This window comes from Anomaloglossus baeobatrachus, chromosome 3 (genome assembly GCF_048569485.1).
Source record: "Anomaloglossus baeobatrachus isolate aAnoBae1 chromosome 3, aAnoBae1.hap1, whole genome shotgun sequence".
Classification (NCBI taxonomy): Eukaryota; Metazoa; Chordata; class Amphibia; order Anura; family Aromobatidae; genus Anomaloglossus; species Anomaloglossus baeobatrachus.
This window is the reverse complement of record NC_134355.1, coordinates 435,032,620-435,058,852: the sequence shown is the minus strand read 5'-3', so window position 1 is coordinate 435,058,852 and position 26,233 is coordinate 435,032,620. Positions and strand designations below refer to the sequence as shown.

At 44.9% G+C, this 26,233-nt stretch overlaps 1 protein-coding gene across 2 annotated transcripts in view; it reads left to right on the top strand.

Moving 5' to 3' along the window:
- Positions 1-26,233, top strand: part of ECEL1 (endothelin converting enzyme like 1) — a 191,722-nt gene that overhangs the window by 97,504 nt on the left and 67,985 nt on the right. For both annotated transcript variants that reach the window (XM_075340419.1, XM_075340418.1), the window contains 3 exons: positions 10,217-10,439; positions 10,801-10,899; positions 11,082-11,156. In XM_075340419.1, the coding sequence (XP_075196534.1) occupies positions 10,217-10,439; positions 10,801-10,899; positions 11,082-11,156 (397 nt within the window). The remainder of the gene's footprint in view (positions 1-10,216; positions 10,440-10,800; positions 10,900-11,081; positions 11,157-26,233) is intronic.

Genomic DNA, 26,233 nt, shown 5'->3' with positions numbered 1-26,233 from the left:
TACTGTGATGGAGAGAACGTAATATCTCCATCTTCTCCATTACCTATCTCGGTGTATATTGGACTGCACTCGGATGTCATCTGAATGCAGTCCGATGTTTTGCATGCACCCATTGACTTGAAAAGGTTCGTGTTGTCTGCGATATGCTGCCAATCACAGCATGCAGTGAAATTTTTCTCATGTTAAATTGGCATGAGAAAAAAGAAAGTTAATCAGCACTGCTCGATAGTATAACATTAGAGGTGGTGCTATCTCATAAAAAAATTGGATATCACTTGACCGAGTTATACACAAATGTGAGTGAGCCGTAAGTTAGTAGACAAAGATTAGAGAGGAAACTTAATAAGGTGCCACTTTGGAGACAGAATTCGGATTTTTATTGAAGTAGAGGTAATGAGAGTAACCAAAGCAATAACCTAAAACTCCTGCAATGCAAAATCTGTAATGGATTGAGAAACAATAATATGGCATTTATTATACTGGTGTCTTTTTCTGAGGCACAGGGGCCTTTGCTTTCCTTTAGACACCAGGATCTAAATTAACTTCTACCTCTGATCCTGGGTTTCCAACCTTCCAGAAGTTTCAGGGCAGTCCATTAAAATAGAGCAAATTTGTGCCCTGTCCATAAAATGTTTTAAGGTGTTCGTGATTTTTTTTAAGATGATGAAACTTGTACAGATAGTTTTGACCGTGATAATCATCATTTTACAGTTTACAGTGACTGCAGATATACAGTGCCTACAAGTAGTATTCAACCCCCTGCAGATTTAGCAGGTTTACACATTCGGAATTAACTTGGCATTGTGACATTTGGACTGTAGATCAGCCTGGAAGTGTGAAATGCACTGCAGCAAAAAAGAATGTTATTTCTTTTTTTCTTTTTTTTTTAAATTGTGAAAAGTTTATTCAGAGGGTCATTTATTATTCAACCCCTCAAACCACAAGAATTCTGTTTGGTTCCCCTAAAGTATTAAGAAGTATTTCAGGCACAAAGAACAATGAGCTTCACATGTTTGGATTAATTATCTTTTTTATCCAGCCTTTTCTGACTAATTAAGACCCTCCCCAAACTTGTGAACAGCACTCATACTTGGTCAACATGAGAAAGACAAAGGAGCATTCCAAGGCCATCAGAGACAAGATCGTGGAGGGTCACAAGGCTGGCAAGGGGTACAAAACCCTTTCCAAGGAGTTGGGCTTACCTGTCTCCAGTGTTGGGAGCATCATCCGGAAGTGGAAGGCTTATGGAACTACTGTTAGCCTTCCACGGCCTGGACAGCCTTTGAAAGTTTCCACCCGTGCCGAGGCCAGGCTTGTCCAAAGAGTCAAGGCTAACCCAAGGACAACAAGGAAGGAGCTCCGGGAAGATCTCATGGCAGTGGGGACATTGGTTTCAGTCAATACCATAAGTAACGTACTCCATCGCAATGGTCTCCGTTCCAGACGAGCCCGTAAGGTACCTTTACTTTCAAAGCGTCATGTCAAGGCTCGTCTACAGTTTGCTCATGATCACTTGGAGGACTCTGAGACAGACTGGTTCAAGGTTCTCTGGTCTGATGAGACCAAGATCGAGATCTTTGGTGCCAACTACACACGTGACGTTTGGAGACTGGATGGCACTGCATACGACCCCAAGAATACCATCCATACAGTCAAGCATGGTGGTGGCAGCATCATGCTGTGGGGCTGTTTCTCAGCCAAGGGGCCTGGCCATCTGGTCCGCATCCATGGGAAGAAGGATAGCACGGCCTACCTGGAGATTTTGGCCAAGAACCTCCGCTCCTCCATCAAGGATCTTAAGATGGGTCGTCATTTCATCTTCCAACAAGACAACGACCCAAAGCACACAGCCAAGAAAATCAAGGCCTGGTTCAAGAGGGAGAAAATCAAGGTGTTGCAGTGGCCTAGTCAGTCTCCTGACCTTAACCCAATTGAAAACTTGTGGAAGGAGCTCAAGATTAAAGTCCACATGAGACACCCAAAGAACCTAGATAACTTGGAGAAGATCTGCATGGAGGAGTGGGCCAAGATAACTCCAGAGACCTGTGCCGGCCTGATCAGGTCTTATAAAAGACAATTATTAGCTGTAATTGCAAACAAGGGTTATTCCACAAAATATTAAACCTAGGGGTTGAATAATAATTGACCCACACTTTTATGTTGAAAATTTATTAAAATTTAACTGAGCAACATAACTTGTTGGTTTGTAAGATTTATGCATCTGTTAATAAATCCTGCTCTTGTTTGAAGTTTGCAGGCTCTAACTTATTTGCATCTTATCAAACCTGCTAAATCTGCAGGGGGTTGAATACTACTTGTAGGCACTGTATTATGGTTTTCCAATGTGTCCATAAAAAATATTGTCTGTCCATGATTTTTTGATAAGCTGTCCAGAAAAAAAAAAAAAGTCAATTTGGCAACCCTTGTCCAAGTGTTATCCAGTAAAACATCAGATAGCACTCGTCTGTGTTATACGCTCATGTAAGCGAGTATGTTCGCACATCCTGCATTTTTTTTCTGCTCGTTATTTTTCATGAAAGACAGCATTTTACTGTCCCAGCAAAGTAAATGACATTTCTGAAATCTCATACACATGCTGTTATTTTTACCTCGCAGATTTGAGGTAGGTTCATATCTGCAGAAGGCCAATTGTGTCAGCAATTTTGCAGCGTTTTCATTAATTCTAACGATTGGGAAAAGAAGCATTTAAAATCATAACGAAACAGCACATGCAAAAATGAGGTTAAAATGCACGCTTTTTTTCAGCGTTTTTCCTGCCAAGAGACACACGTTTTTGATGCTGAATTGTCTACAGCAAATTCTTAACGTGTTTACATACCCTTACCTTTCTTATTGCATCTGTTCTGCAGAAGCTAAAGTTAAATCAAACACAAACTGTGATGCTCGGTGCACCCATTGCTACAAGTCTCAGCGCACCGTGACGCCGAATGGTTTTGCATGCTGCCGCCTCCCTTACTTGTAATTGACAGCGCTAACTTGCCTGTGAGCAGTATCTGTAGAGAAAGCTCCTGCAAGCCAACACTATCAATCTGTAGGGAGGAGACCTGAGTCCTACAGGTCCTACTGAAGACATGTGATCTGGCATTGTGGTGGTGCATTTAAATGTTGAGTCATTTTACCTGTTGTGGAATAATTTATGTGAATTTTGTTGAGTTATATCACAGTCCCACCAGCTACCGCTAGATGGCGCTGGGCTCTCCAAGTTTGGTTAAGAGTTCCAGATAGAGAGGTATAGTGGTGGGGTTGCAAGGGCAAGAGAGAATAGCCTGGCCCACAGTTGCAGGGGAAGGTTGAATATAGTTCTTGGGAGGGGTTGAGGACTAGAAAAAAAGGGAGAGAGAAGATGGGACTGTAAGAAAAGGGAAAAAGAACCTTACAGAGCAGTTCCTAGGTGCAAGAAAAGAGTGCCCCTATGTCCAAGTGGGCAGGTGTGACAAACACAGACGCAAAGCGCAGGGCCTAGTCTTAGGGACAGCTACCATGACTACAGATTATGGGGACTCCCGAGGTCAAACTCAGTACAGCTAGAATGGCCAAACCCATAGTGGGAAGTGCCACTGCTCCAGGAAGCCGATGGGACTCTGTGACAGCTGTTCTAAGAGGAGTTATATTGAAATGTGTAATCTGTCTGGTAATAAAGTGGTGCCTCTCCTATGGAGAGGAAAGTTTATACGAAAAGGTTATATGCAGTAAAGCTGAATTGTTGGATGGAAGCCCTGTATATGACTTTAATTTCTTGGGATGAAAACCTACAGCAAGGGTAATAGATCCGCAGCCCCTAAGAGAATGCACTTCATCCTGTATTCACCTAGTGCGTCGGCCGGGTACACGACTACAACCCCAAGCCTCAGCAGATCCCCCGACTGACCCTACAAATCATCAGTGAGGGAGATGGGGGCATGCAAACCCAGTGGGTGAAGTAGAGCACTGTGCCTATTCAAAAAGGGCACCATTAGCACCCTAATTAGCCTATTTGGTTAAACTTCGGTTTCTACAGAGCAGAGGTAGTGATTAGGAGACTGAAGGTGTGATGTATATAGGGGCTTTATTCCCTACAAGGCTATGTGAATACGTGTATATTATCAATTTGGGATGACAAACTCCCATTAAGATGTACCGATCATTTGGATTTTCTCTGTAACACATTATGTGCCTTATTTGTGCTACTGATTGTTGGGGTCTAGGTACTGAGACCCTCCCAGCTCGCTTAAAAACAGCTCTGAAGTCTCAGGAGGCTGGACCACCCAACTACTGCATGCAGTATGAGCACAAAGCAGTGTACAGTAGAATGTCTAAGTATCCCTGCAAGAGTAGAGTGTACATGCAAGAGTAGAGTGCTTCAACCTCTTAAGCAGTGTACTTCAGAGCAGTTTTTTCAACCATAATGTCTTATCTGTCTTGTTTCTGAGTTTTCTAGGGTCCCTACACCTGAGTCATGCCCAACTTAGGTGCATAGTGGGTTTTCACCAGAACCTCTGGTGGTGATGATGGACTAGGCTGCCAGTAGCAACTAGATGCCATGCCGGGAGAGCCGGTGATACAACATCTGACCCCAGGGGTATGGATACTGACAGTGCCTGATAAGACAGATGCAGCCGGGATGGTTGATGTTGTAGTCATGGTTGGTTTGGATAGATGCAGCAGCTGATATGACAAGTGCAGCTGGTGAAGATAGGTGCAGCAATGGATAGCTTTTACAGCAGGATTGGCCACTATGGAAGTACACAGCGGGAGCAGCCAGTACAACAGGCTCGACCATTATGGAATGATGCAGCAGGAGCAGCCGCTAAAACAAAACAGACAGGAATAAGTAACACAGCAACAGCATATAGATAATGGGCCTGAACAACCTGCAATTCATCTCTAAGGTTTGACCACATTGCCAAGGCACTTCCTAAAAGGGGAGGGTGCCTTAAATACCTAGTGCTTGTCAGCCATGGGCTGAGAGGCAGTTTAAGGTTAGGACACGCTGACCATTTAAGAATAGGTGATCGCAGAGCCCTGTGTGGTGAAGCACAGACCCTGATAGCCAGCAGCAGGGACAAGGGGCAGGACAGCCACCGCTGGGGCCTGGGAATGACTGAGCTGGCATCCCCGGCCGTGGGAGTGACGCAGGATAATGCGGGTACACCGTTGGTGGCGTTAGAGATATCATAAGTGACCAGTACATTGAGTCACCCAAAAAAAAATTAATCTCTGCTCTGCTATGCGGAAGATGTTAATGATAAAGTCACTTGATAGTCCAACATTTAAGAAAGGATCTTATACTTGCTATAAACATGTAATTTACTGTATTTACTCTGTGTAAATGTCACTGTTTTCCTGAATTTTGCATTGCTTTTTCTTTTTGTTCCTTTGCTCCTCTATTCTAGGGATATGGCCACCCCATCCCTTTATGTAAATATGGTTTTGTTAGGCAAGTAAATGTGACCATGAACTCTTCTCTGTGGCCATCTTCATGAGGACCACGTCAATTTGGGTAAAAAGACTAGATTTAAAAAGAAGGGAAGAGAGGACCAAATCTAAGGAATTGAAAGATGCTGGAATGAAAGAAGCAGCAACGCCAGTTTCAAGAAAGCAACGACATTTACATCAATTAAAAAAAATACATTTGTATGTCAAGTGACAGGGCGTCCTTAAAAAAACCTGTCATCATGATTTAATATGTTAAATTAAATATATGGACATAATGTGGCTGTTTTACTGGTGTAATAGATACCTGTAGTACAAAAATCCACAGGATGGTTCTTGTTTAATTCATTATAGGAGTTTGGATGCAATATCCTTTTCCTGCATCAGTCCATGGCTGTAGCGTGTGACTGTGGGTAGGGCTTCTCTACGTTTGTACAAGCCTCTTTTTTAACATTTTGCTTTGGCCATATCTTTACATTAACCTGTTAAATTGTGATGACAGATTCCCTGTAAGACAGCAGGTAAGAGCATACTTTGGGATAAGGAAATACTTTGAGATACAAGCATACTTTGGCATAAGAACATACTTTGGGGTAAGAACATACTTTTGCATAAGAGCATATTTCGGGTTAAGGACACACTTTGGAATAAGAGCATATTTTGGGGTAAAAGCATAGTTTGGGATAAGAGCATACTTTGGGATAAGGACATACTTGGGGTAATAGGATACTTTGGGATAAGGACATTCTTGGGAGTAAGAGCATACTTTGGGATACAGGCATATTTTGGGACACAGGCATACTTTGGGATAAGAGCATACTTTGGGATAAAAGCATACTTTGGGGTAAGGGCATATGTGTCGCCCTGGGCAAGCCAGGGGACACAGGTCACACACCACCACACCCTACATCCCAGGTAGGAACATCTAAGCTAACCAAAAATCCTTGTTGCCTTCCTCCAGAGGCTGATGATGCACACCAGGGGGGTGGGCCAGGCGGTTGGCTCCGCCCACCGAGGAGTTCACAGCTCTGGAGGCGGGAGAAACCAGGGAGTCAGCTCAGGGAGGAGCAGGAGTGAGGAGCTAAGTGAAGGAGTAAACAGCTAAGATGAGCTAAGGAAGTGAAAGTAGAAGCAAAGTAAAGTAGTAAAGGAGGAAAGCAAGAGTGGTGACAGAACAGAAAGAGCGTGCAAAAGCCTGAAGTAGTCCAACTGTGTGCAGGACAGGTCAGCAAGGTCAGCAACGGCGGTGACTGTCTGGAGGGGGACCGTTTGGAAGTTCCTGGAAGGACCCCGTAGGCTGTGTGCCCGGCGGTCTGGAGCAGCGTTCCGAAGGACAGTCAGCACCAGGGCAGGGGCCTCTCGGACCCCGGCAAGGCTTGGAGTCGCCATAATTTGCCGAATCCGTCAGTGAAGGGGACGTAGATCCCCCAACAACCAAGTCCCGATTGAAGGCAACAGCCCAGCCAGTGTAGAAGAGACACCGCCACCGCCAAGGCACCAGTTTCTTAGGGCCAGCGCCTGCGGGCAAAGAGTAGAGCTCCCCCGGTCCAGCTTGAAGCCGGGGAGCGGGTTACCGGTGGGGACCCATCGCAACCAACAAGTACACAAAGGTGCTAGGAAAAGGGACATCACCGTCACCTACTGGGAGAGCAAGTGCAGCCGTCCGTGGGACCGTCTATCCAGCCGTATGGTTTACCGTAAAAACTGTGTCAACGTCTCAGGCTGAGTGAGTACCACAGTGCCGCAAGGCACAGCGCTGCCCCCGCGTCCCTGCGCCCACCAGGCCCTGCACCTCCCTACCCATCACTGGGCCCCGGGATCACCAACCCCTACCCACGGAGGGGCAACACAACACCTGGCTGCTCCGCATCACCATCCCCGGGAGCCCCGTATAGAGCAGCGGTGGTGAAATCACCACAACCGTGGCTGGCGTCACGGACAATAAATACTTCCCACACCCAACAAACCCCTTTCACTCACGGGCGAGGAGTGCCGCTCGAAAAAACCCCGGGATCCGGCCCACCGCTCGAGCCACCACTGAGCAGCAGCCGCCGGACCCGAGCAGAAGGGGTGAGCGTAGTGTGCTGACACCCTCCTCCCCGCCCGCGACACATACTTTGGAAAGAGATCATACTTTGGGATAAGAGCATACTTTGGGGTAAGAGCATACTTTGGGAAAGGGGCATACTTTGGAATAAGAGCATACATTCAGGTAAGGCATACTTTGGAATGAGATCATACTTTTGGGTAAGAGCATACTTTGAGGTAAGGGTATACTTTTGGGATAAGAGCATATTTTGGAATAAGAACATACTTTGGGGTAAAGGCAAACTTTGGTATAAGAGCATACTTTGGCGTAAGAGCATACTTTGGGATAGGGGCATACTTTGGAATAAGAGCATACTTTGGGGTTAGCATACTTTGGGATAGGGGCATACTTTGGGATAAGACCATACTTTGGGGTAAGCATACTTTGGGATAAGGGCATACTTTGGGATAAGACCATACTTTGGGATAGGGGCATACTTTGGGATAAGAGCTTACTTTTGGGTAAGGGCATACTTTGGAATGCAGTCATACTTTGGAGTAAGAGCATACTTTTGGGTAAGGGCATAGTTTTTGGATAAGAGCATACGTTGGGATAAGAGCATACTTTGGAATAAGAGCACACTTTGGGATCAGAGCATTCTTTGGAATAAGATCATATGTTAGGATAAGAGCATACTTTGGAATAAGAGTATATTTTGGAATGAGGTCATACTTTGGGGTAAGGCATACTTTGGGGTAAGGCATACTTTGGGGTAAGTGTATACTTTGGAATGAGATCCTACTTTGGGATAAGAGCATACTTTGGGGTAAGGGCATACTTTGAGATAAGAGCATACTTTTTTTCATAGAATAACAGTCAGGCCCTACTGTCAATATTGTATTTCATATCTGAGAAGTAGTCTTGTTCTTCATAAAAGTTATACATATTACTTTAGTCTAAATGAGGTAATATGAGCTTTTCTTTTTTTTTGTTTCTCTAAGTTCACGTAATCTGTTGTCCTTGGCCATGTCATTTAAATGTATTCCCCTTTTTTTCTGTTTCCCGATCAATTCACTCTACAGCCACGTTCTGCTGGTAACCTGCGCCTTTTGCTTTCCTGCCCCCATCTCAATCATTATTCCTCTCTGTATCGTCTTCCTTCCCTTTAATGTCATACACAGCCCTGGGCTGACTCATAGCTGACATGCCACAGCCTCTTCCAGACTGGACTCTATGGATGGAACATTAAGCTAATGGTCATTGATCTAGTGAGGGTTTGCTGTGTTCTGAATGTCAATGTTTTGAGTTTCTTAGTAATTGTCTTAGCAGAGAATCTACACAATGTGCCTGTACTCAATGCAAGAGCTGGAATTGGAATGCAGCAAGAAAAACAATTACATTACTTTATGTATAGCTCTAGTGCATATTCTTCCAGAAGTGGAAATAAGACAATGGTGTATTTATGATGTGCAGCCATGGAATAATGTAAACGGAATCTTTTTATAACAGCTCTTTGTAATGTAAGGTACACTGTCTTCTACAAATCAATGAAATAATACAAGTTTCATTTTAAGAAAGTGTTGTCTAGGGTTTTCTATGAAAATCTTTCTATTCCGTGTGGAAGCTTTCCTATTACGACCATGCACATACACAATTCAGTTTGTAACAAGTGGAACAAAGACCCCAGAGTCTGGGAGAAAGTGTTTATTAGGAATGTGGAGATTACTCAGACATCATTTCAATTACTAGGATAGTAAAGGTTCTAATTAATATGTTGAATAAATGTGCCAAATGGCTAACTCCAAGGGGCTCATCAAAATGATTATAAAAAGGAGTGAATCAGCTCACCACTATGTAGTCATTCCAGAAAGGAAAATCCGGACGGTGCTCGTGGGTCAAAAAGGCTGTAGTCAATCAAAAAAGGCGGATCCCCAGCACAAAGAACGTCCATAGAAACTTGAAATAAAGTTAAAATTTCATTTTATTCCAATAATGGTTAAAAAAGCGGGAAGAAGGAATAAAACATAATTCCTCAGATCTACGCGTTTCAGACGCGATCGTCCTTAGTGATGATCAATGACTAAGGACGATCACGTCTGAAAAACGTAGATCGGAGGAGTTATGTTTTATTCCTTCTTCGCCCATTTTTAACCATTATTGGAATAAAATGAAATTTTAACTTTATTTCAACTTTCTATGGACTTTCTTTGTGCTGGGGATCCGCCTTTTTTTGGCTCATCAAAATAAGTCACTTTAAGGAGTATTTGCCCAAAATCTGTAGTTGTGTCAAATTTTAAATTTCAAAATTCAGTTCAGCAGGTTCAGCCGGATTTTAGATAAAGTTCTGTTCTGGGACTTGACTCAAACCCCAATGAAAGTCACTGATTGGGCAGTTCGGCTCTCTGCCCACATACAGCGAGCCCTAAACAGAGCACTTCCAGGGCATCGAGGGCGAGTTTTTTTTCATTTTTTTTGGGGTGCACACTACATCCGATCACACTGTTGTTACCCCCAGTGAGAGCTGTTGTAACACTGCACCGAGTGTACCTGAGCACAGCGATGCTCGCTTGAGTGGTTTGCATATGTAAAGTACCCGAACTCCGATCCCAAACATTTATTTTCTTTGTAAAGTCTGTGCTCAGTATGAACACCAAAATTTAAAGTCCACCCATCTCTAATCTTGAGTAATATTTTGAGTCTTGTAGTCTTCAAGGTATCAGTCTTGGTCTTTATTTGATTCTCTGTTTCTTGCAGTGTCCTACATAATTACATGCTATGGCGACTTGTAGTAGTCCTGAGTGAGCATCTTTCCACTCCTTTCCGAGACGCACTTCATGAGTTGTCTAAGGAGATGGAGGGTTCAGAGAAACAGTTGGAGCTGGGAAAAGTTTGCCTTACACAAGCCAACAAACATTTTGGGATGGCACTGGGTGCCCTGTTTGTAGAAGAGTATTTCTCATCATCCAGCAAAGCCAAGGTAATCCACAAGAAGGGCAATAGAAAAAAGAAAGTGAGTTTTGAAAATTTGGTTTTATATTTACTTGATATTGATTATCAGCCACATACATCAGATAACAATGGAGCAGAAGGGTGCATGCACTATCCGCTACTCCAGTCAACTCCTGCCTGGGATCTTGTGATCATGGGAGAATGGTGTACCCAATGGATCGCTATGCAGACTGGAATAAAATAACAAAATAGTAGGTTTAGATGGGTCATTTGAAGCTATAATCTTCCTCCACTAGGTCTAGCTTTTGGTTTTCCCTCCATTTTCTAGCAGACAAGCTTGCAGGTTGAGGTTTAGTATTGGTTTATTTCTTTTTTTTTTCTTTATGCAGGTGCAACAACTTGTTGAAGATATTAAATATATACTAGACAACAGGCTGGATGAGTTAGACTGGATGGACAAAGAGACAAAAGAAGCTGGAAGAGCCAAGGTAAACTGCAAAAGCACGGTGTACATATTGCAGTATTTATCACAGCGGGGAGTTTGCACCACTTTATCCAGTCTAGACATTCTTCTGTCAACTAAACCATGCAGAAATGTCTCTTCTACCCTGGGAGTTTTGCTGCAATATATCAGTGTACTGTAGGTAACAGATATAATTTCACCTTTCAGCTGAAGCACATGCTGGTGATGATTGGATACCCTGATTTCCTGCTCAAGCCAGACGCAATGGATAAAGAATATGAAGTAAGTATTATTCGCTAACCCATGGGATTCCCACGGTCTTTTAACCACATGTCATCAGCTCAGAGGCATTCTACATCCTAATGGACGTGTCACTTTCCAACAAGGAAAGCCTGTGAATCTTTTCTTCGGGATCATGATCCCTGGTCATCAGCATTCAACTATCTCTTGCAAACAAAGATATAGCAGAGGGAATTTAGAGCTGTCAGTGTTTGCAGCTGATCAATTAACTCTTTACATGCCACACAGTTACTATGACAACAGGAGTGCTAACAATGGTGTTGGCGTCTGCCGTAAATCAAAGCCAAATAGACCATGCCTGAAGCTTGGTCTATTAGGCAATCTATCAATATAAGGCCCCCTTCACACGTCCGTGTTTCCGCTACGTGTACAGATACCAAACATACCTATTATAACCTAAGATGATCTTCAGATATCCTTGCTTTCACATGGACCATGGGTGCCTGTGATCCATTTTTTTTTCCAGCAGCACAGATGACAAGGACCAATACATGTGTATGAGTCAGTGTATATACAAGTACAGCACACGGATGGCATTCATGTGCTATCCATTTGCTATATGTGTGTAACATTAAAAGTATAGGAAAAACCTTGAAATTTCATTTTCTATATCTGTACCAGAAAAAACGGATGACACACAGGTAACACACGTTTTTAAAAATGTGTATGAGGATGGGTGATTAAAAGTTAAAACGGATGGTCAAAACGGACTGTGCCACACGTGCAGGATTTTATGCGGTCCTGTATAGGCCTCATTCAGACTTACGTTTTGATTGAAATATACAAAAAATGATACAAGTGTCATCAGTGTTTTGGATCTAATTTTCATCAGTGTATGATGTATGTGATAGTTTTTATCACCAGTGTTTCATCAGTATTTAGTCAGTGTGTCATCAGTGTTTTTCACATATGGATGGATATGCATATATAAATAAGTTGTACTATGTCTGTTATTCTTTACAGCAGGGTTGGGGAACATCCAGCCCGCGGGCCTTTTGCGACCCACGATCACTTTTTCGGTGGCCCTCGTGCACAGTCCCAGTAACCGCAGTGTTCGGGCGTCAGCTGCAGTCTTGCCAGCTGCTGACCCTTTAAATCCCATTGCAAAGATGCGCACACAGCATACCACGCGCATGCCATTAGGTCCTCACACTTGCCGGCGCCAGTGTACTTAAGGCTTACCTTGTGGGTGGGATAAGCGTGAGATGCACTCCAGTCCCACAGACAGAAGAAGAGAAGCAGCAGCTTTACCGACCTCCCTGCTGTAAATGCGTCCCGGACTAGTACTGTGTGACTCTTCCCCAATGCTGTGAGTGTCGCGGATGGGTGCCACCTCCGCTGCGGCAACTTTGGCTGCTCGAGTGGTGCTCGGGTCCGGGATCGTGTCTGGGGCTCGAGTGGTGACCGGACCCGGGGCTCGCGCAACCGCCCATCCACGCACACAGTGAAAGAGTGGGGTATTTACAGGGGAGATTGTCTGTGACGCCACCCTTGGGTTGCGGTGATGGGATAGTGGCACCGCAGCTGCCTCTCGGGGCCGACGTCCGGAACCGGTGATGTAGGAGGACAGCAAAGTGGTTCCCCCTCCACGAGTAGGGGTTGGCTGTAGTCCCGGGGCCCAGGTGTGGGTAAGGAGCAGGGCTGGAGCGTTGTCGGCAAGTTGGATCGGGAAACACCGGTGTACTCACGATTATGAATAATCCACACAGAGTCTGTACTGTAAACCAAGGCCGGATGCCGGTTGCCTCTGGAGGGGTGTGCTGGTCCCGCACACGGGTTGACAATTATAGGGGCCCTTCCTCCTGCACTTGTGTCTCTTGGTGTGTGGATTAACCCTGCTTGGAACGGGAGAAATCCGCTCCCCTGCAGCTTTGGACGCAGAGGGAGCTGTTAACCGCAGACGGTGACCCATGGGACTTCAGTGGGTTCTTGGTGGACACCCTGTCCCCCGCGTTGGGCTGCCAGTCTGCTCTATCTGGGCTTCTCTCCTCAGGAACAAGGCCTGGTACCTTGTCCCGCAGATCAATAAACAAGGAGCTTCAAGCTTGCCTCGTCCTAGGGTCCAGGTACCCTGCCCATGTACGGTCTCTGGACCGGATTCCCTCCGTTGGTATCGGCGGGCTACGACCCTGCCCTGGTCCACTTCGGGTTTCCTGTGACCGAGTCGCCGTCTTCTGTGGCCCTACAAAGCCGTCTGCCACCTAGTCGTTCCTCCCGTGGTCCCAGGGCTCCAACCCTGACCACACTGCACTCTGACTTCCACTCCAACTTCCACCTCCACTGAACTCAAACTGAAACTCTCTGGTTCCTGCCCCGTGTCACCTCAAGACCCCTAGGTGGCCGTTCCCATCCGCCTGGTCCCGCCCACTGGTGTGTCCTGTGTGTCATGGGAGGGCGACTAGGATTTGTGGCTGATGTTCCCCTGTGTGTGGGATGTGTGGTTCCCAAGGATGGAGGCGATTCCTGTACCTCTGGAGGGGGGTACAGTCATCTGTGACTACCTGGTTTTTCCAGGGCGTCACATGAGCATGCAATCCAGTGCTGTGTACCCCCCTAGTACTGTGTGTGCCCCTCAGTGCTGTGTCCCCCCTTCAATGTTGTGTTGTGTTGTGTTGTGTTGGCCCCCGGCAGAAAAAAGGTTCCAAAAACCTGCTTTACAGAGTGAGGCTGGGGTAACACTAACACATTGCATTTGATGCAAGAACATCGTATGCAATATGCTAACGACACTCGGCTCAGGCTCTGCTGCGAGTGAGAGACAAGTTTCATTCTACCGTGCTTCGATTCTCTCACATGCGAGAGTTAGAGCACAGATGCGGAGAAGAGATTCATCTCTCCATCTTCTCCGCTGGCTGTCTCTACATATATCGGACTACACTCAGATGTCATCCGAGTGCAGTCTGATGTTTCACACAAACACAGACTTGTATGGGTGTGTATAATCTGAGACAAGCTGACAATTGCAGCATGTTGCGAGGTTTTTGCTCATGTCGAATTGGCATGAGAAAAAAAATTGCATATTTGGCCTGCATCATTGATTGACATTGATCCAAGTGCAATGCAAAATTTTCTCGCATTGCACACGTCAAATTTAAATGCTAATGTGAGCAAGCCATTAATCACAGACAGCACACTGACTGCACTCTGATGTCATCCATCTGCTGTTTGTGATGTTCATGGACCCATTGATTTGTATTGGTACCATGGTATCCATGATGCCGGTAAAAACTGACATGCCTTTGTGATTTTCGGGCAGATATGCAGTCCACAAAAAACAGGGCCATGTGAACAGCCCTATATGTAGCATGGCTCAGAGTAGTAGCTGTGATGACATGGACTCTCATGGGTTAAGGTTTCTTAACATTCAGCCAGACTATTGTTCTTATGTGTGCTAAGTCATGTTTGCTTAGCTATTGCTCTCCAGACTTTTCCAGTAATCATTGTATTGTAGTTGTGTATTGATAATGTAATTACCTTAGTAGCCATTGTCTAGTCGGTGACTTGCCGACTCCATGTAGATATACTGAGTCTTTCTATGCACATCATTTAAATGAACATTATCCATGCAGCTTGAAATTCATCCAATGGGAGAAGCAATCTTGTCCAACCAATCGATGAGGACGCAGTGTATCCTAAGGGAAGGTTATGGCTATAAAAGGGACTTCTTTAAGCCACCAGGGTTGATGAAGGTTGATGGATGCTGATGGATCCAGTCTAATCTCTTTGGAGCTGACTAGAAGATCAGGATATCTTATGGCTTCAATCTAGGGACCCCGGTTCCGGTTGGAGACCATATCCACAGCCTAGGGATTTCGACTCCGGCTGCCAGGATTGTAACATCAAACCAGGACTACCTAAGGACGACACTCAGGTTGGGACAGTTCAGTCACCTGTTACAGACTTTGCAGACCTCACACAGCTTCCTAAAGCTGGCGTTATTCTTTTCTCGGTGGGTGCCCGCCAAAAGCGGGGTGCTGCTGGATTTGAGTAAATAGCCCTGGAACCTCTGAGGCATGGACATTCTAAATCCCTGGTGAGCCAGCGGAAGGGTGAGACTCTGTTGCCTGTTACATTTGTGTGTTTTGCTGGTTATGTGTTATGTGCCGTTAATTGTTTGGGGATCCAATAAAGTCTAATTATTGTAGTTCCCTCACCCTGTGTTGTCTGAGTAGTGTTACGCCCATGGTTAAGGAGGCCGGCGTTCAGTTGGGATGAGCCCTGAGCCACGCTGTCTTTCTAAAGGTGGTGGGTTTTAGTGGACGAGAGCACCCACTGAGCCCCGTGTCTCCACAATTGGTGGCAGCAGTGGGATACGCATGCGCACAACCCCCTACCATCCTGAAACAAATGGATTGTGTGAGCGCTTCAACAAAACGCTTAAACAGCTCATTAGCCGATATGTGGAGTCCGAGGGGGGAGACTGGGAGAAAAACTTGCAGCAGCTCCTTTTTGCTTACCGGGAGGTGCCGCAGGACTCCACTGGGTTCTCCCCCTTTGAATTACTGTACGGTCGAAAAGTACGAGGGCCCCTAGAGCTGGTACGAGAGAGTTGGGAGGGCACCTTCCCCACAGAAGAGGTTCCCATACTGGACTATGTTCAAAAGTTTAGGGAAAGGATGAGGCACCTCATGTCGTTAGCCCATGGGAATTTAGAAGTGGCTCAGGAAAGGCAAAAACGATGTTACGACCGCACTGCCCGGCCCCGAGAATTTGCCTGTGGACAGAAGGTCCTAGTACTAGTACCGGTGCGGAAAAACAAGCTACAAGCCATGTGGGCGGGTCCATTCACCATTACCAAGAAATGTGGCAATACTGACTACACCGTGGCCCTGGATCGAGCAGGTGTTCGTGAGCGTACCTACCACATCAACAGGCTAAAAGCTTATGAGGAGCGAGAAGTCACCAATTTAGCAGTTTGCTGTCCAGAGTTAGATGATCCAGAGTTGGACCAGATCCCAGACCTATTAGTGGACTCCAAAAGGGAAATGGGGGTAAAAGATGTATCACTAGGGGAGCAGCTTTGTCCATCACAGAAGCGACAGATATCAGACCTACTCGAAACATATGAAACACTGTTCACAAGTCAGCCTGGTAGAACCCCCCTGGTCCAGCATCATGTCAATACAGGGGCAGCCACCCCACTAAGACAACCCGCCTACTGGGTGACCCCTCCTGTGTTGGCAATGATGAAGGCCAAGGTGGATGACATGTTAAATATGGGAGTCATAGTCCCCTCCCATAGCCCATGGGCTGCCAGTGTGGTGTTGGTGCCAAAAAAGGACAAGAGTACTCGTTTCTGTGTGGACTATAGACGTCTCAATGAGGTCACGATTACAGATGCTTACCCCATGCCCCGGGTGGATGAACTACTAGATAGGTTAGGGGGGTCTCGGTTTATATCTACCCTCGATTTGAGCAAGGGATACTGGCAGATCCCACTCACAAAAGACGCTCAAGAGAAATCGGCCTTCATAACCCCTTTTGGCCTCTTTGAGTTTACCAGCATGCCTTTTGGGATGAAAAATGCCCCAGCCACCTTCCAGAGGATGGTAGACCATTTACTAGAGGGATTTCAGGGGTATGCCCAGGCCTATTTGGATGACATCGCTATCTTCAGCGACACTTGGGAAGAGCATTTTCAGCATGTGTCCCAGGTGCTGCAGAGGGTAGCCAAAGCCCAGCTCACCATCCGACCTGACAAATGCCAAATGGGGATGGCCGAAGTGCTATACCTGGGACATTGGGTGGGAAGTGGGTGCATTCGTCCCGAACCTGCAAAAGTAGAAGCCATTATCCAGTGGCCATGCCCGGTCAATCAAAAACAGGTCCGTGCGTTTCTAGGAACCGCAAACTACTATCGAAAGTTTATCCCCAATTACAGTACCATAGCAAAACCGCTCACTGACCTCACAACCAAAAGATATGCCCGTAACCTTATCTGGACCCCAGAATGTGAAACTGCGTTCCTCCAATTGAAAGACCGGCTAGCCCAAAGCCCAGTCTTGACTGCTCCTGACTTCCGTTGCAGATTCATTGTCCAAACAGACGCATCGGACACAGGACTAGGAGCTGTACTTAGCCAAGTGGGGGACAACGGTGAGGAACATCCGATAGCGTACCTCTCCCGGAAGCTGTTGGACCGAGAGAGGGCTTATGCCACCATAGAAAAAGAATGCCTGGCCATAGTCTCGGCCATAAAAAAAATTGCAGCCCTACCTCTATGGCAATGAGTTCACAGTCCTCACTGACCACAATCCATTGAGTTGGCTAAATCGCACTGCCGGGGACAACAGACGCTTGCTCAGGTGGAGTCTGGCATTACAATCTTACAATTTTTCCATCTCCCATAAACAGGGCAAGAACCATGGAAATGCGGATGGGCTTTCCCGACAAGAGGAGAAGGATGATCGGAAGCCTATCATGTCTGGCTAATATTAAGAAGGGGGAGGAATGTGACAACATGGACTCTCATGGGTTAAAGTTTCTTAACATTCAGCCAGACTATTGTTCTTATGCGTGCTAAGTCATGTTTGCTTAGCTATTGCTCTCCAGACTTTTCCAGTAATCATTGTATTGTAGTTGTGTATTGATAATGTAATTGCCTTAGTAGCCATTGTCTAGTCGGTGACTTGCCGACTCCATGTAGATATACTGAGTCTTTCTATGCACATCATTTAAATGAACATTATCCATGCAGCTTGAAATTCATCCAATGGGAGAAGCAATCTTGTCCAACCAATCGATGAGGACGCAGTGTATCCTAAGGGAAGGTTATGGCTATAAAAGGGACTTCTTTAATCCACCAGGGTTGATGAAGGTTGATGGATGCTGATGGATCCAGTCTAAGCTCTTTGGAGCTGACTAGAGGATCAGGATATCTTATGGCTTCAACCTAGGGACCCCGGTTCCGGTTGGAGACCATATCCACAGCCTAGGGATTTCGACTCCGGCTGCCAGGATTGTAACATCAAACCAGGACTACCTAAGGAGGACACTCAGGTTGGGACAGTTCAGTCACCTGTTACAGACTTTGCAGACCTCACACAGCTTCCTAAATCTGGTGTTATTCTTTTCTCGGTGGGTGCCCGCCAAAAGCGGGGTGCTGCTGGATTTGAGTAAATAGCCCTGGAACCTCTGAGGCATGGACATTCTAAATCCCTGGTGAGCCAGCGGAAGGGTGAGACTCTGTTGCCTGTTACATTTGTGTGTTTTGCTGGTTACGTGTTATGTGCCGTTAATTGTTTAGGGATCCAATAAAGTCTAATTATTGTGGTTCCCTCACCCTGTGTTGTCTGAGTAGTGTTACGCCCACGGTTAAGGAGGCCGGCGTTCAGTTGGGATGAGCCCTGAGCCACGCTGTCTTTCTAAAGGCGGTGGGTTTTAGTGGACGAGAGCACCCACTGAGCCCCGTGTCTCCACAGTAGCCATGGGCAAGGTCTGCGTCTTCTGCACCCCGTCACGCTACATGAAGAAAGAGGTCCTGTCTTACTGTGTGCATTAGTGTTGTAGGGGCGGTATGCTCGTGTACGCCGCATGTTGCCATTGCTCCTGCTGGCCTGGATGTAATCCCGCATCAACAAAAAGACCACCTCTTCTTTTTAAGCAATGAAGTTCTACTGAACTGTTCTTCCAAGACAACTATATTCACCAGGCAGCAGGTTCATAACTTCTCACACATTTCAGCAACAGAGTATCTCCAAATATGCAGTCTTCAAAGACATTTGGAGTGTTCCTGTTCTTACAGGTTTAGCTACTCGCAGCACACCCTCGCCTAGTACAAAAACACAGTCCGTGAAAACCATCCAGTCTTCCCTGAGGTTCCGCATCTTATTCTCCTCATAGGGAAGGGGGTAAGGGGTTCATCAATATGTTCAGAGTCAAACTTCAAGCTCTCATACGCCTACTGAACTCTCACCCAGGACAGCAACTTTGTCTCACGAACTAATCCGCCCAAGCCTGTTACCTATTTGGCAGCTATAAGCTGTTCCTTTTGGACTGGACCCTCCTGAGTGTCTGACTAGCACAGTCCTTTACTCGGTATATCAGTCAGCTTCTTTAGATCATGCTGCCTTGTTCTCAGTCTACCTTCTCCTACTTGTCACAGGTCACGGACTAAATGCGGCCTTGACGACCTTTCAAACCTTACATCTGCCTTTATTACATGCTGGGCCCTATCTAACTTCTAGAAGCAAACCATCTCTTTCCCTTTTATGCTAACACCTCCCACTGTGGGTTAGTCCCAACTTTAATTCTCTTAACTGTCTCTGGCTGTCTTCTGTTGGGCAAAAAGTACAAAAAAATAACGTAATTCAATTTTTCAGAATAAAAAGTTTAAGAAAAAATAAAATGCAAAAACATATATCTTCTATAATCACAACTATACTGGCCAGTACAATAAAATTACATCATTTATTCCATCATTATCATTGCTGAATTGTGAAAAGGTTAGATGTACCCCAAAATTGTATCATTCAAAACTACACTTCATTCTGCAAAGATCAAACCTTCATAAAGCTTTACACTCCCTGACAGAAGTTCTGTTGCTTATCCATGTTATGTAAATAAAAGCTTAGAACCTGATTTTAAATTCATCCATTGGTTTTATAAATTACTCCTTTGAAAGCTGAAACCCTCCAAAATTTGATTTCGGTTATGAAAATAAAGTTACTGCAAAGCTGAAATATTGATCATTTCATGAACACAGAAAGATCAGATTTTGGCAAGACAAAAGTTTTGTCGCCCACAGAAAGTAATGTGAAATTCAAACAATTAATTAATTTCTAATACAAAGATATGTTGCATAACATTGGTGAATGAAGTTGTGGTGCTATTAGAGCCATATTTAATATTTTGTGGGACTTTCATGAGCTTGAAGGACTGTATCCATGCGGTTCAACAAGGATTCATACAATTTATTGATGAAGTCATCAGGAATAGCAAAGAATGCAGTCTTACATGCCTCCCAGAGTTCATCTAGATTCTTTGGTTTTGTCTTCCAAGCTTCCTTTTTCATCCTACCCCAAACATGCTCATGGGTGTATTTTGGATCCATACAGGCTCCAGTAGGTCTCCCTCAATATTTGTGGCGGCTGTGGTGTAATTCAACTGAAGATTCATCAGAGAAATCCACCTTCTGCCACTTTTCCAGCGTCCATCTGTTTAGCAGGCTGTGGGACTTGGCAAATTGCCACACGTTTTTTTAATTGCCTTTTGTTTAGTGCTGGTTTTTGGGCACTGATTCGACCATGCAGGCCATTTCGAGACAGAATCCTACAAACTGTTCTAGTTGACACAGGGACTTGAGGTGACCAGGCCTGTTGGAGCTCTGCTGCAGTGGAAGAGGGGCTGGCTTTGGATTTTCTAACCAACAAACGTTTCTCCTGAGCAGTTGTCTTGCGGGGTCTGCTGGACCTGCGCTTGTCAAAAATATCTCCAGTCTCTTCAAATCTTTTTTTAATTCTTTGTACTTTACGCTGAGAGACATTAAAGGTGCCAGCCACCTCTGCAGTGGATCTGGTCTTCAGCTTCTTGATAATCAAGGCTTTGGTCGCAGGGTGGATTTTTGGCATGTTGTCAGAGGTCAAGTTGCAGTTCAAGTGAAGGTCTGGGGTGCTGGGTTTCTTTTTATACACTAATTAACCGATCATTTAGTGAGCACAGGTGAGGATGTAAACTAGGATTGGGTGCATTATATGACAAGGCGACAAAACTTTTCTCTTGCCAAAATCTGACCTTTCTATGTTCATTAAATGATCAATATTTCAGCTTTGCAGCAATTTTATTTTCATAACCTAAACCAAATTTTGGAGGGTTTCAGCTTTCAAAAGAGTAATTTTTAAAACAAATGGATGAATTTAAAGTCAGGTTATAAGCTTTTATTTTCATATCATGGATAAGTGACAGAACTTCTGTCAGGTAGTGTATACGCAGAAAAATTAAAAAGAAAAATGAAAAAGCTCACGCTCTCAGAATATGATGCAATTTTAATTTCTTTAAAGAAATGTAATTTTATTATGCAAAACTAAAACCTAAAAAGTGTGAGATTGAGTATCACTGTAATGGTATTGACCAGTACTGTAATACCATATCATTATTTATCCCACACAGGAAACTCAATAAAAAAGTACAAAAAGCAATGCCAAAATAGGATTTTTTTTTAGCATCAAACCTACACAAAAAAAATTGAATAATAATTGATCAAAAAGTCATTTGTACCCAAAAATGGGTACGTGTAAAAACTACAGCTTGTCTTGCAAAAAATAAGCCCTCAAATATTCCTGAAAATCAGGGTTACGCAATACATTTTATAAGATTTTTTTATTTTTTATAGGTCAAAGCCACATACCACCAACGTGCATATATAAACATAAGTACTAGACCAAACGGTCGCATGTATAAAAATACAAAGACAATGTGTACAATAAACATATACAGTTGTCAAAAATGAAGGTTCACAAAATAAGGGATGGAGTCAGAGCCCAAACTTATCCTTGGGACCACACAAAATGGTTCAGGCAGCGCCACATAGTATGGAAGGAAGATTTCAGTCCTTATAAGTCCAAGGAGGTATATAGGGGTGCTCTCCAACAATTTCCCTTTATATTGATAGAGGTGAGCCTTCAACTTCATAGATTGGATTATCTCCACCTCAAACAGATTATCTCCACCTCAACGCGTTTCCCCATACAACACACCGTATGGTTCATCAGGAGGCTACAAGATAAATACACTAAATCAGCAACCAAAAGACTTACAATAAGACAAACAGTTTTAAGCGAAAGGCACCACATGTGGTATGGAACAAATGATAATCTATAATAAAATACTTGCCCAACGAGATAAAGTTGTTAGATATGCAGGTCCATGGCTCCATCAGCAGGGATCCATAGCAGGCAGACAATGCTGAAGATATATTACTACCATAGTCCAGGGCGAGGCGTCATGGAGCTGCATATCAGGATGGATTTAAATAGCCAGAAGCAGCTGGGTGTAATCAATCAATTATGCAAATATCAGCCTCTCTGCAGGTGCAAGTTGCCCAATGTATTGCGGGCATTATGCATAGACAGGATCCGATACAGGGCCGTCCCACATCGCCATTAGCATCTTAGGCATGCATGCCCATGATCTCCCAGGCAACGCGCACGCCTATACGGAGGCCCAGCGGCGCCACAGCAAGCCAGTCAGTGCGCATGCCCGGGATCTCCCAGGCAACGCACATAAACATCCGGCAGCCAAGCAACACCACACTCCCCCCAGGCGCGCATGCTCAAAGGATACTTGGCAGCATGCACACATCGCGCACGCCTAGAGGGAGGCCCAGCGGCGCCACATGCAGCCGGTTAGTGCGCATGCCCGGGATCTCCCAGGCAACGCACATAAACAAACGCCGGTCGTGTGACACCACAATAATTCCCGGCGCGCATGCGCAGACATTATCTGGCAGTGCGCACATACAGAAGGACCCGGCGGCGCCTAGATACACAGACGCACATATCCGGGATCCCCAGGCAACGCGCATATATACATATTGGTGATGCGGTGACATCACCCTGACCCTAATAACACATGCGTGGGACCCCTCATGTCAAAGCACCATAATGAGATGAAATAGATAAAGATATCCTACTGGACAAATTTTTTCCACCACACATTGCATTAATAAATAAAAGATATCAATCAATCCTTTCAGCCAATCGCTGTAGTAATACTTAGAACAGACACTTTAAAATACTGTTCCTAGTGGTGGGCAAATACTACACATAGATAATACACCACATTACAAACAGATGCAATGACAGTTGGAGTCCCCGCTTACAACACTCGGCACAAATATTGTATGAGTAAAAATTATGATATAATGATATATAACATAACATATCATATAAGTTGAAATAATTTTTTATACTAATAAAATTAGCTTTAATTAACACCCATTCCTAATAAAAGGAAACACATCCACCCCCGGCTTTATCCAAATATACACCCAGACGTATCCCCCCCACACATCAACCAGGGGGGGGGGGGGCACGTCTGGAGTTAACATCCCAGAGCAACAATATCCATATATAATGGCCATCAATATGGCTTCATCTCTATACAGAGAAGGTCTTCCAAAGTAAGGCATAGGGACTATCCAAAACAATTTAGGATTCCACTCAAACACTAAGTGGGAAGGAAACAAGAAAAGGAAAGTTGTTCATTAAGCCCTCTCGGAGCCAATGAACCCATTTTAAAAATCCATGCTGATTCTCTTTGCAATAAAACCCTATCGAAATCACCCCCCCTAGGGCTAGGTCTAACCACCTCCAAAACCGAAAACCGAACATGAGTAACATCACCACCATGAGCCATATTCATGTGACGAGAAATTGGCGTATCTCGTCCATTCCGGATGTCCGAAAGATGTTCGCCAACCCTCCTCCGGAGTTCTCTTAGGGTCTTACCGACATAATCCATAGGGCACGTACAGGTAGCCCTATAGACAACACCGGAGGTTTTGCAGTTACTAAAGTCACGCAGGAAGAAATTTCTTCCTGTAGCTGCACTGCTCACCCTTTTACATTGTTCCATGGACCCACAGTACTTACAAGTGCCACAGTGGAACATTCCACACAGCCCTCTACATACGCTATGAACCCCTACATAGCACTTATATACAGTATGAACCCCACACAGTTCCCTTTATACTGTATGAGACCCCACACAGTCCCTCTCTTTACAGTATGAACTGCACACGTAACCGACTATATACAGTATGACCCCTTACATAGCACATATATATATATAGTGCCTACAAGTAGTATTCAACCCCCTGCAGATTTAGCAGGTTTACATATTCGGAATTAACTTGGCATTGTGACATTTGGACTGTAGATCAGCCTGGAAGTGTGAAATGCACTGCAGCAAAAAAGAATGTTATTTCTTTTTTTTTTTTTGTTTTAAATTGTGAAAAGTTTATTCAGAGGGTCATTTATTATTCAACCCCTCAAACCACCAGAATTCTGTTTGGTTCCCCTAAAGTATTAAGAAGTATTTCAGGCACAAAGAACAATGAGCTTCACATGTTTGGATTAATTATCTCTTTTTTCCAGCCTTTTCTGACTAATTAAGACCCTCCCCAAACTTGTGAACAGCACTCATACTTGGTCAACATGGGAAAGACAAAGGAGCATTCCAAGGCCATCAGAGACAAGATCGTGGAGGGTCACAAGGCTGGCAAGGGGTACAAAACCCTTTCCAAGGAGTTGGGTCTACCTGTCTCCACTGTTGGGAGCATCATCCGGAAGTGGAAGGCTTATGGAACTACTGTTAGCCTTCCACGGCCTGGACAGCCTTTGAAAGTTTCCACCCGTGCCGAGGCCAGGCTTGTCCGAAGAGTCAAGGCTAACCCAAGGACAACAAGGAAGGAGCTCCGGGAAGATCTCATGGCAGTGGGTACATTGGTTTCAGTCAATACCATAAGTTACGTACTCCACCGCAATGGTCTCCGTTCCAGACGATCCCGTAAGGTACCTTTACTTTCAAAGCGTCATGTCAAGGCTCGTCTACAGTTTGCTCATGATCACTTGGAGGACTCTGAGACAGACTGGTTCAAGGTTCTCTGGTCTGATGAGACCAAGATCGAGATCTTTGGTGCCAACCACACACGTGAAGTTTGGAGACTGGATGGCACTGCATACGACCCCAAGAATACCATCCCTACAGTCAAGCATGGTGGTGGCAGCATCATGCTGTGAGGCTGTTTCTCAGCCAAGGGGCCTGGCCATCTGGTCCGCATCCATGGGAAGATGGATAGCACGGCCTATCTTAAGATGGGTCATCATTTCATCTTCCAACAAGACAACGACCCAAAGCACACAGCCAAGAAAACCAAGGCCTGGTTAAAGAGGGAAAAAATCAAGGTGTTGCAGTGGCCTAGTCAGTCTCCTGACCTTAACCCAATTGAAAACTTGTGGAAGGAGCTCAAGATAAAAGTCCACATGAGACACCGAAAGAACCTAGATAACTTGGAGAAGATCTGCATGGAGGAGTGGGCCAAGATAACTCCAGAGACCTGTGCCGGCCTGATCAGGTCTTATAAAAGACGATTATTAGCTGTAATTGCAAACAAGGGTTATTCCACAAAATATTAAACCTAGGGGTTGAATAATAATTGACCCACACTTTTATGTTGAAAATTTATTAAAATTTAACTGAGCAACATAACTTGTTGGTTTGTAAGATTTATGCATCTGTTAATAAATCCTGCTCTTGTTTGAAGTTTGCAGGCTCTAACTTATTTGCATCTTATCAAACCTGCTAAATCTGTAGGGGGTTGAATACTACTTGTAGGCACTGTATATACATATATATATAGATATATATATATACATATATATCTATATATATGTATATATATATATAGATATATATATATATATATATATAATATATATATATACAGTATGTATATATATATATATATATATATATGTAGCGCCCCACGGGGCAGGTGTTTTAACTTACCCATAGCCGGGCCGGGTGTACAGATCCTCTGCGTCGTCACTGGGTGGCTTGGCCAGGTTCTGTTGCCCTGAGGCGTACAGGAAGGAGGATTGGAGGGTGGTAGGTCGGATGGAGGTAGTAGTTGGAGGTTTACGAAAGTCCTTTAAGGTGATCGTGACGCCACCTGTGGTACGCGGCCAGGGATTTGGCCGCCGCTGCAGGGTCTCTCACAGGGGCAGATGTTAAATACAGCCGGGATGGTGATGCTCCCCACAGGCGGAGCGGGATTACCTCGGTTAGGATGGCAGGGGCGATGGTAGTCCCCGATTGGTTCGCAGCACTGGGCGATGGCGCCGGTAAGAGGAGAGGCAGAGACGGGCTGCAGTTCCAGATGTTTTTACTCACCTGTCTTTCAAGCGCTGCCCAGGGTACCATTCTCTGCCACGATGGGCTCTAGCCGATCCCGGATCCGTGAAAGGTCAAGTCCGGTGTGTGTGTGTCAGTCTGTGAGACCTTTCCTCCTTTGATGCACTAAATATCGGACCCCCGTGGCGTGAAGCACTTGAGGGTCC